Below are 12,461 nucleotides of genomic sequence, written 5' to 3' on the forward strand. Positions count from 1 at the left end.
ACACACTCCTCTGGCAGGACACTAGGTTTTCATATACATTTTCATTACAATTCATTTTTCAGCCATGCATTTTGTTTGATGTGTTTAACAGTAGCTCGTCGGGTAACATCTGGTTCCAGAAGTCGCCTGAAAATGCAAATACAGTCTGTGTATACATAAGAAGTCCAAATCACCTGTAAGTAACAATGTACAGAAATACCTTAAATATTAATAAATAAGGCTGAAACAGAACAGCAGTAATTAAGTCTCATTCACAAAATGAGCTTCAGCCAATTGATGTGTGTGGTCCAACACAAACTGTTTATACAGTTGCTGATAAAACAGTAGGCTTTGGTAGGTGTATAATTTTTTAGGATGGTTACTAAAAAGCTATTTTGGAAATATCAGACATTTTTCTGCCAACAATAAAACACAAAATATACAACCACTGAGAGGCGTCAGAAACTGAACTGTCCAAAACAATACCGATGTCAACACAATAGAAATTTTGAATATTTATTTAAATACGAGCCCACAGACATAAAAAAAATTTCGACTTTATTGTACCAGAAAATGATAAGATTGGTGAATCAACTTATGGGCTCTCCATATGAGAATAAAAAAATAATAATAACCAGGATTTGCTGTTGGATCATAAAATAAGACACTTCAGGTCAATGATTACAGAAGGGCACCACCACTGAACATGCCACCCACCATTTCTATGTCCATATATTACAAAATCTTAATCACCTACAGAATTTTTTGTAAGGTGACTGAGGTGTTCCTACTACATAAATTACAACCTTGTACAAAAATGTAAGTTTATGGTTTTCAAAGTACAAAGAGCAACTGGTTCACTTCATATTTAACTGATAACTAGCAAGTGATCATGACAGACAGTTCATACATTCTTCATAATGAATCTTCTTTTGATTGGAGATAACTACTATAGGCATTCCATGGTATTCAATATTTGGACTACTACTCTTCTTGTCATAAGTAAATAACCTTCCATCTTACAGTGATAAAACAGAACCAATGCTCTTTGCTGATGATATAGGCATTGTAACCAAGCTGAGTATGGATGCACCAATAAAAAGTACAATAACAGAAATATTCAGAACAATTACTGATTGTGAGTACTTCTCAATATATGATCTATCACTTATCTTAGATAAAACATAGTTCAGATATGTACTCATCATTAACAATGGAGCACAAGGGAAACAAAATATGTTGAAACTTCCTGGGGGTGCGTATTAATCAGAACTAGAAATGGAAATCACAGTTAAAATCTTTCAATATGCACGAGTTCATTAACAGAGGAGGAAAAGACTTAAAATTACTTCCAACAGGATGGAGGAAGTGCCCATACAGCCGGCCAAATGTTGGAGCACATTCACACGATCTTCATGCCTGACAGTGTTGTTAGCAGAGGTAAGTCTGATAATGGCTCAAGCTGGCCACCCAGGTCACCTGATTTGTCACTGTACAACTATTTTGTGTGGGAATCCCTCAAGTCAAAGGTGTATTGCAGTAACCCTCATAGTCTTCAAGAACTGCAGCAGAATGTTGCAGATGAGACTGCAACAATCCCAGCAGTCCAGCTTTGATCCACCTTTATTAACTTGCTGACCAGGGCCCAAAAAATGCCAAGAGATGAATGGTGATCACTTTCAAGATCTGATATAGTCAGGTTAGTATTGTATTTCCTTTCCTCTGCTTTGTCTCTTTGTACCCTGAAACTCTGTTCTCCGGGCCACCTTTATTTGCCCCACCCTCTATCCACTAAATTTTACTGTCGATAATGATTCAAGTAGAAATGTAGTTATGTAAATTGCCAGCTGGTAATAATACAGTATTTTCACCAAAAATGCAACTTATTCATAAACATACTGATGCATTCAAAATTACTATGAGTTGTCACAAATATCATTCCCAGAAGATGAAAATAACTAACAGATTTAGTTTTATGGCCCCTAAATAAGGAGATAAAAAATGAAATTTATGAGCAATATTCAAACAATTCAAACAAAGGAAGAACACACAACCACCAGTGCTGGAAAGGAAACCATTGGAAGAGTGATAGCACAAATACAGGATAACACATTTCTATTGGACTGCTATCTCAAGAGATGCAAACAAATTAACAGGAAATGAATTGTTGTGGAAAGTAGAGCAGTTAACAGTGGCTTTGAAAAATCACTCAAAACCGTGAGTTTGCAGAGCTCTTAAGCACAGTATCTCACATTTACATCCATAATTTATCAGGCATTTCAGTACAAAGGGGTACTTTCAGTTCTTGGTAGCCTATAAGGAAGTAGTACATTATTACATCAAAAAAAGGTGAAAATCTGCAAAAAACAACTTGTTCCAAGAACAGGACAGACAGTCATTTTCAAGTTGCCAATATCATTTATCCATGAAGTGGTGTTACATATCACCCCAGAGGAGTGATGTGTACCCCCTGTATTCTTGCTGATGAATGAGAGTCATGAATCAATACCATAATACACGTTATTGCAGGAGAGAGCACAGATATTATGTAGATTTGTTATTTTTATTTGCATGTGGAGAATCATGGCGAGGAATGAAGCAGATCTTCAGCATGGGTCGGCAGTAGCTTCATGAGATGATGTACTTGTGTGGATGCAAATACCAGGTGTACCGGTATGAAATGAGTGTTAAGATACAAATGTGTCAATAGGGAACATTTGTTGTGAATGAGCCTAAATGTTTTTTGTTTGGTTGGTATGACATCTGTCAAAGATATTTAGTATACATCAAGTCATGGAACAAACAACATCATATGTTTTCATTGTGTTAACAATGTCGAATTTTGTACCAGAAAGTGATGATTTGCGGAAATAATTAATTTTTTGTTTTCATTTGAAAAAAAGTGCTGCAGAGTCGCATCAAATGCTTGTTGAGGCATACGGTGATCATGCTCTATAAGAAGCAACATGCAAAAGATGGTTTCAATGGTTCAGAAATAAATATTTTGATGTAAGAAATGAAGAACGTGGAAGACCACCAAAAAAGTTCGAAGACGCCGAATTGCAAGCAATATTGGATGAAGATGATACTTTGAGTCAGAAGCAAATGGCAGCAATGCTAAATGTTGCACAGCAAACAATTTCTGACCGTTTGAAAGCTATGAGAAAGATCCAAAAGTGTGGAAAATTGATGCCACATGAACTGAATGAAAGACAGATGGAAAACCAAAAAACCATTTGTCACATTTTGCTTCAAAGACATGAAAGAAAATCAATTTTGCATCGAATTGTTACTGGCAATGAAAAATGTATTTATTTGAAGAATCCTAAATGGGAAAAATCATGGGTTAATCCGGGACACCATCAACGTCGACTGCAAAACCAGATCGATTCGGCAAGAAGACAATGCTCTGTGTTCGGTGGGATCATAAATGTGTGGTGTATCATGAGCTTCTAAAGCCTGGTGAAACTGTGAATACTAATCACTACAGACAACAAATGATCAATTTGAACTATGCATTGATCGAAAAAAGACCAGAATGGGCCAGAAGACATGGAAAAGAAATTTTTTTTTTACATGACAATTCACCTGCACACAAAGCAAAACTGGTTCAGGATACAATCAAAACACTTGGCTGGGAGTGCTACCCCACTCGCCGTATTCACCAGGCTTGGTCCCGTCCAACAACCATTTGTTTTTATCAATGGAACAAGCATTGGCTGAGTAACACTTCGATTCCTACGAAGAAGTTGAAAATTGGGTCACTGATTGGTTTGCTTCAAAAGACGAACACAGAGTCCTCAGAGAATATATGTATTTTTAAAAAAGTTACAACATTGGTGAGGCAAATGAAATGTGCTTGAGATTACTAACATTCATTCTTTGAATAGACTTCTATGTAGAGGTTAGAAGTTGGACATTATGTTTTGATAGGAGTTTAATGTATCCAGTCGATGATGTATGTGTTTACACGTGATGTACGTGGATTATAATTACAAAAGATCTTCATATTATTCCAGATAAATTAGAGTAGCAACACTGAATTTTCTTACAGCAATAACTATGCTATGTGAACAGGAAGTTTGCCATAACCATACACAATATCATGGTCAAGTAAAAACAGGTAAAGAAGACACAATACTTAATCTTCATTAAATAAAACACATGCCCAATGAAATCATTACACTGATTAGGAACTTCAGTTTTGAAAAGAAGCTAAAGCTTGCAATTATAACACTAGGAGTCCTTGATCACTATTATCTGACAGGAAATTAAAGTCTCAACAATAGTAACTCTTCTATTAATTTTACAAAACAATATTAATATTTCTTTTAAATGCTTGATGAAGTTGATGGTATTAACTGCTTATTGTTTGTATCTCATCAGTGTTACAAGTAGGGGCATTTATATATGTTTCCAGGTCCTCTGACAAGGCACAGAAATCAAACACTGTCAATACTACAATCACTAATCTCGGAGGCTAAAGTCCTAACTGCACTTTTTGTATATAGCCACTTCTTTTTTTCCTTTTACTGTTTTTTGAATGACATATTAGCTTTCATTAATCTACTTTTTTCTAGTTTTTTCCTTTATTTTACTGTTCTGACAATCATCTGCTGAAACTCCTGTCTAAAAGTTTATCTTTTTTATTTATAACTTATGGTTTGATGGTAAGTCCTAAAAGAATGAGTTTTCTTACATATTGGCAATTACCCATATAAGTAGACTCTTGACAGAAGCATGTCATGCAATTTGTGATGCAACGAAGTGAGGAACAAAGCACTGACTACATCTATGTGTCAGCACACTTCCATCCAGAAACATAAGTTCTGTATTTTTGATATAGGTTTTTGTAATGTAATTGTGAGAGTACCTGCCCACTCTTGCAAGAACCATTCCCAGCAAAGTACCTATCATCATCCACACTTACATAATTGAAGTTGTAGCCAAAGCTTTTGTCTATAACACCAATTACTATGATGTTATATTCCAAAACATACTTTTCACTCTGTAGCCAAGCATGTACTATTTTGAAGCTTCCTGACAAGTTAAAGCTGCAGTCCATGGCAGAACTCAAACCCAGAACCTTGCCTTACATGAACAATGCTCTAAATGACTTAACTATCCAGGTACAACTAATGACCTATCCTCATAGCTTCATTTCCACCAACCCTATCCTCACAGCTTTAATTCTACCTAAAACTGTCTCCTACACTCCAAACTTTACAGGAGTTCTCCTGAATACCTTACAAGAGTAGCAATTTTGGAAGGAAGAATTTTGCAGAGAAAAGGCTTAGCTACAGTCTATAGATTGTTCCCAGGATCAATGCTTTATTCTGCAGTTGAATGTGACCTGTTTTCAAACTTCCTGATGGATTAAGAATGTTTCAGTCTACAATGAAGCTTCACCATATAATCTTTTCTATCAACATCTAGCCGCAGAGAGACTTAATCAATGAACGGCACTTGGCATAAAATTCTGTTATACAAAGTAATCTACATGTGCTTACCTGATTCAACTCTCCCAGCCCATGGTGAATCCCTAGCATTAAGACTTATTTCCTAATTCTTTGCCTTGCATCTATCTTGTCAGACTACTCTTTAACTTGTTGGAACATAGACCGAGAAGAAGGCCTAAAAAAAAAAAAGACAGCGCAATCGGCACCGCTGCGTGCTCCCTTGGCACGATTTTACACAGAGTACGGGAAGGAACTTGCCCCCCTTCTTGCAGCGGTGTACCGTAGGTCTCTAGAAGAGCAAAGCATTCCAAAGGATTGGAAAAGGGCACAGGTCATCCCCGTTTTCAAGAAGGGACGTCGAATAGATGTGCAGAACTATAGGACTATATCTCTAACGTCGATCAGTTGTAGAATTTTGGAACACGTATTATGTTCGAGTATAAAGTCTTTTCTGGAGACTAGGAATCTACTCTGTTGGAATCAGCATGGGTTTCAAAAAAGACGGTCATGTGAAACCCAGCTCGCGCTATTCGTCCACGAGACTCAGAGGGCCATAGACACAGGTTCACAGGTAGATGCCGTGTTTCTTGACTTCCCCAAGGCATTTGACACAGTTCCCCACAGTCGTTTAATGAACAAAGTAAGAGCATATGGACTATCAGACCAATTGTGTGATTTGATTGAGGAGTTCCTAGATAACAGAACGCAGCTTGTCATTCTCAATAGAGAGAAGTCTTCCGAAGTAAGACTGATTGCAGGTGTGCCACAGGGGAGTATCATAGGACCATTGCTATTCAAAATATACATAAATGACCTGGTGGATGACATCGGAAGTTCACTGAGGCTTTTTGCAGATGATACTGTGGTGTATCGAGAGGTTGCAACAATGGAAAATAGTACTGAAATGCAGGAGGATCTGCAACGATTTGCCTTGCCGGCTCGGCTCGCCTCAAAACATAGACTTTGAAGCACTGAATCTATTGGAGATGTCTAAATCGAAGCTAACAGATTTGCACCATCTATTGAATATTCTTGCTGATTTGGGAGGACTGACTATAATTAGTCATTATGCTGGGCCAATATTGCTGGCTCTTCTTGTGCAACTGTCTAAACTTTTCTATCACTCATAGTAACAGTAATAATCTGTATTGCTAAATGCAAGTATGGTTACATTACAAATGGGAAATTTATTTGATGAGAAATAGTGATTTGTCTCATAACATACATACGCTAATGATTTTGCGAGAGTGCAGGAGACACATCAAAATATAGTTAATACAGTTTCACAGATATAAAGCTACAGTTAATAAGATGGAGTTGTGTTTAAACATTAATGCAACTTTTTTGTGAAAAGATACCTTTACTTATTCACATAACAAGACAATTTATAAACTACATCCTGCTCAAATACTCAGTTCACTGTTCATGAAACCTACAACTGAGTAGTAGCACCATTGAAGCAGAGTATCATGTAGCATTATTTTCAGTAACTCTAGGTTGATACTCAAAATGTTCTTGGGTTTTTAATTTTTTATAAATTTTCATTCCCATGTACTGGGGAGTCTGAGCACATAAGTTTGAAGAGTGTGCAGGGACCATAAAGTTTTCTTTATTTCTTGTATTATAAGTGTACTCACTGCAGTTCTCCTTGCATACTTCTAAATCAGCATGCAAAAAAATGATAATATCATAGATATACAGGGAAGCTACTGTTCATAATTTCAGGTTTTTAAACAATGGGCAATATGATTTCTGTGGATGCAGAACTGGGTCACATGGGTTTTCGGGATGTTCAGGGTTAATCTACATTTACATCTACGTCTACATCCATACTCTGCAAGCCACCTGACGGTGTGTGGCAGAGGGTACCCTGAGTACCTCTATCGGTTCTCCCTTCTATTCCAGTCTCGTATTGTTCGTGGAAAGAAGGATTGTCGGTATGCTTCTGTGTGGGCTCTAATCTCTCTGATTATATCCTCATGGTCTCTTCGCGAGGTATACGTAGGAGGGAGCAATATACTGCTTGACTCTTCGGTGAAGGTATGTTCTCGAAACTTTAACAAAAGCCTGTACCGAGCTGCTGAGCATCTCTCCTGCAGAGTCTTCCATTGGAGTTTATCTATCATCTCCGTAACGCTTTCGCGATTACTAAATGATCCTGTAACAAAGCGCACTGCTCTCCGTTGGATCTTCTCTATCTCTTCTACCAACCCTATCTGGTGTGGATCCCACACTGCTGAGCAGTATTCAAGCAGTGGGCGAACAAGCGTACTGTAACCTACTTTCTTTGTTTTCAGATTGCATTTCCTTAGGATTCTTCCAATGAATCTCAGTCTGGCATCTGGTTTACCGACGATCAACTTTATATGATTATTCCATTTTAAATCACTCCTAATGCATACTCCCAGATAATTTATGGAATTAACTGCTTCCAATTGCTGACCTGCTATTTTGTAGCTAAATGATAAGGTATCTATCTTTCTATGTATTCGCAGCACATTACACTTGTCTACATTGAGATTCAATTGCCATTCCGTGTACCATGCGTGAATTCGCTGCAGATCCTCCTGCATTTCAGTACTATTTTCCATTGTTGCAACCTCTCGATACACCACAGTATCATCTGTAAAAAGCCTCAGTGAACTTCCGATGTCATCCACCAGGTCATTTATGTATATTTTGAATAGCAATGGTCCTATGATACTCCCCTGTGGCACACCTGCAATCACTCTTACTTCGGAAGACTTCTCTCTATTGAGAATGACAAGCTGCGTTCTGTTATCTAGGAACTCCTCAATCAAATCACACAATTGGTCTGATAGTCCATATGCTCTTACTTTGTTCATTAAACGACTGTGGGGAACTGTGTCAAATGCCTTGGGGAAGTCAAGAAACACGGCATCTACCTGTGAACCTGTGTCTATGGCCCTCTGAGTCTCGTGGACGAATAGCGCGAGCTGGGTTTCACATGACCGTCTTTTTTGAAACCCATGCTGATTCCAACAGAGTAGATTCCTAGTCTCCAGAAAAGACTTTATACTCGAACATAATACGTGTTCCAAAATTCTACAACTGATCGACGTTAGAGATATAGTTCTATAGTTCTGCACATCTATTCGACGTCCCTTCTTGAAAACGGGGATGACCTGTGCCCTTTTCCAATCCTTTGGAATGCTTTGCTCTTCTAGAGACCTACGGTACACCGCTGCAAGAAGGGGGGCAAGTTCCTTCCCGTACTCTGTGTAAAATCGAACTGGTATCCCATCAGGACCAGCGGCCTTTCCTCTTTTGAGCGCTTTAATTGTTTCTCTATCCCTCGATATCTACCATTTTGTCAACTGTGCGACAATCTAGGGAAGGAAGTAAACTGCAGTCTTTCTCTGTGAAACAGCTTTGGAAGAAGACATTTAGTATTTCGGCCTTTAGTCTATCATCCTCTGTTTCAGTACCATTTTGGTCACAGAGTGTCTGGACATTTTGTTTTGATCCACCTACCGCTTTGACATAGGACCAAATTTCTTAGGATTTTCTGCCAAGTCAGTACATAGAACTTTACTTTTGAATGCCTCTCGCATAGCCCTCCTCACACTACATTTCACTTCGCGTAATTTTTGTTTGTCTGCAAGGCTTTGGCTATGTTTATGTTTGTGTGAAGTTCCCTTTGCTTCTGCAGCAGTTTTCTAACTTGGTTGTTGTACCACGATGGCTCTTTTCCATCTCTTACGATCTTGCTTGGCACATACTCATATAACGCATATTGTACAATGGTTTTGAACTTTGTCCACTGATCCTCAACACTATCTGTACTTGAGACAAAACTTTTATGTTGAGCCATCAGGTACTTTGTAATCTGCTTTTTGTCACTTTTGCTAAACAGAAAAATTTTCCTACCTTTTTTAATATTTCTATTTATGGCTGAAATCATCGATGCAGTAACCGCTTTATGATTGCTGATTCCCTGTTCTGCATTAACTGATTCAAATAGTTCTGGTCTGTTTGTCACCAGAAGGTCTATATGTTATCGCCACGAGTCGGTTCTCTGTTTAACTGCTCAAGGTAGTTTTCAGATAAAGCACATAAAAATATTTCACTGGATTCTTTGTCCCTGCCAGCCGTTATGAACGTTTGAGTCTCCCAGTCTATATCCGGCAAATTAAAATCTCTACCCAGAACTATAACATGGTGGGGAAATCTACTCGAAATATTTTCCAAATTATTCTTCAGGTGCTGAGCCACAACAGCTGCTGAGCCCAGGGCCTATAGAGACATCCAATTACCATGTCTGAGCCTGCTTTAACTGTGACCTTCACCCAAATCATTTCACAATTCGGATCTCCGTCAATTTCCTTCCATACTATTGCACTTCTTATCGCTATAAACATGCCTCCCCCTTCACTGTCCAGCCTGTCTCCGCGGTATACATTCCAATCTGAGTTTAGGATTTCATTACTGTTTACGTCTGGTTTCAGCCAACTTTCTGTCCCTAGTACTATATGGGCATTGTGACCGTTTATTAATGAGAGCAGTTCTGGGACCTTTCTATAGTCACTCCTGCAGTTTACTATTAGCACATTAATATTGTTATTCCCTGTTGCATTTTGCCTTAATCCGTTGAGATGAAACCATGTTTCTAAATGACCTGTTGTATTGATGATGCAGACAGGGGTAGTTTCTGCTGCATACTCCGCAATTAGTACAGAAGTGTCATCGGGAAATAAAACTGATTGGGCATTTGTATTGATTGATAGATCATAAATGTAGAATAGAGACAAAATAGGCCATAGGATAGAATCTTGAGGACATCTTGTGTTCCTGTCTTCCATTTGGAAGAGAAATTTGCTGCATTTGTAGAGACAACAATTCTTTGTTTCCTATTGGACAGGTATGAAGTAAGCCAGTGTAGAACATACATGTCAAGTTTATGGATAAGAAGTGCATGACTTGCAGAATCAAAGGCTTTTGTGAGGTCACAAAAGATCCCTGCAACCTTATTTTTATTGCTTAATGATGTGCTAATCTTGTCAACAAACTTGTTAATTGCATCTATAGTGCTTTTTCCATGCCAAATTGATTTTCAAATTAATCTCATATTTTTCAATAAAAATTTGAATCTGGATGGCAGCTACTTTTTCAAATACTTGTGGCAGGACTGGAAGAAGAGATATGGGATATAATTTTCCAAATCCTTTTTTTACCCTTTCTTTGAACATCAGTTTTGCTTCTGTATACTTTATCACCTCTGGAAAGCATCCATGTTCAAACAATGGGTTTTTATTTCAAACAGTGCATGTCCTATTATTTTACACTCACATTTGATAACTTTTGTTGGTATCCCATTCCAACCTGCAGAGCTTATGTTTTTCAGTGTTAATATAATATTTGTTACTTACATTGCTGACACTGTTTTAAATTTTCTGAAGCACGACATTAGTAAAGAATTCACTGAGACATTCTGAAATTTGAGCTGGATTTACAGTAACCTCTTCTTCAAGCTTGATTTCATAAATTTTATGACTAGAGGCTTTAACATCTAATTTAGATTTCACAGCTGACCACACTGACTTTTATTTATTCTCTCATATCTTAAAATTGAACTATTATTTTCCATTTGCTCTGCTGCCTTGACAACTTTCTTTGTATCATCTAATAAATTCAACAAAGTCAGTATTTTTATTATATCTTAGTTCATTATTTAGTTGTCTTTTCTTAGCACTAGAGGTCTGTATACCTTCAGTGATGCATTTCAACTTAATTATCACTTTATTAAGACAAGTTTAAGACGGAAACATTTCATTGAAAACATTTACAAAACTACTTAAGAAATCTGCAAAATTTGCACTGCTTGAAATATTTTGGTCAAAGTGCCATTCTGTCTCATCCAGTATGTTATGAAATGAACTCGTGTTTTCCTGATTTAAGTTCCATTTTATGCAGATTTTTTTAAACAGAACTTCCTTACTTTATCTCAGATTGCTGAAAGATCATAATCACTTAAATCTGAACAAAATTTATGTGCATCTTCAAAAACATAATTAGTTAAAATATTGTCAATACATGCAGCTGAGCATTTTCTCTACTTGATAACAAAAAATTTAATTTGAAACTGTATTTTTTTACTAAGTCAATAAATTTTGATGTTTCATCATTTTCACTCAACATATTTATGTAGAAATTGGCAGCAATTACATTTTTTTCTTTTTCTCTTTACTGAGGTTTTCTAGCAAAAATTGAAATTTACACAGGAAATGCTTAGCTGTAACTTTTCCTGGGATTCCATAAATTGACATTATAGCAACATTTAGGTTCCTTAATTTGAAACAGTGCGACAAAGCAAGCTGGGATAATTTGTACTTCCCCTTCTTCTTTTGCCATCTCTGCCTCATTAAAATTCATTTTTTTTTCATTTTTGATTAATTACTGTTAACATACATGAGTATAAGCTGTATTTTCATAAAAGAGAAAGCTTAGGCCTCAGCACCAAATCTAATGTTATGCTTAGTTTTGTGTATTTCAGCAATTTCCTAATTTATTTTGACTATGCCTAGTTATTATCTTTTGTCAAAGAGTTAAATCAGTAATTGTTTTGTAACTTGAATTCTATTATTGACTTATAAACAAATATAAATTCTATACTACTTATAAACATTTGGAGGAACAACTAGTAGTATTCTTAAACGATCTATTTGGCTCTATTCGAAAACATGTTAGCAAAGGCAGTCCTTAATTAATTCCAAAGTAATTAATAGTTTTGTCAAAAGTATTGTTTGTGTAATTATATCTGTTAATTTCATCATTTAAACAAATAATTTGGCCTAACTCTTGTAGCAGAAGAGAAGAAACCTGTGTTGGTTAGAACAACAACAATACATTAACTTAGTCATGAAATACGTGTTACACCAACAGACCATGCGTTAAAGCCATGACAGTGTCTGTTTAATTTATTTGGAAGACTGTGAAATGTGTAGTTAGGTTTTTACTGCTCATAGATATTCAACAGTAAAACTATTGTAACAGCATGTTGAT

At 36.8% G+C, this 12,461-nt stretch overlaps 1 protein-coding gene across 1 annotated transcript in view; it reads right to left on the minus strand.

Annotated features, from left to right (window-relative positions):
- LOC126355361 (testis-specific serine/threonine-protein kinase 3-like) overlaps positions 1 to 12,461 on the minus strand; it is a 72,199-nt gene continuing 59,738 nt past the window's right edge. Inside the window, exon 6 of the mRNA XM_050005655.1 lies at positions 1 to 126. Coding sequence (XP_049861612.1) covers positions 45 to 126 — 82 coding nt within the window. The 3' untranslated portion in view covers positions 1 to 44. The remainder of the gene's footprint in view (positions 127 to 12,461) is intronic.

This window comes from Schistocerca gregaria, chromosome 3, assembly GCF_023897955.1.
Source record: "Schistocerca gregaria isolate iqSchGreg1 chromosome 3, iqSchGreg1.2, whole genome shotgun sequence".
NCBI classification, from domain to species: Eukaryota; Metazoa; Arthropoda; class Insecta; order Orthoptera; family Acrididae; genus Schistocerca; species Schistocerca gregaria.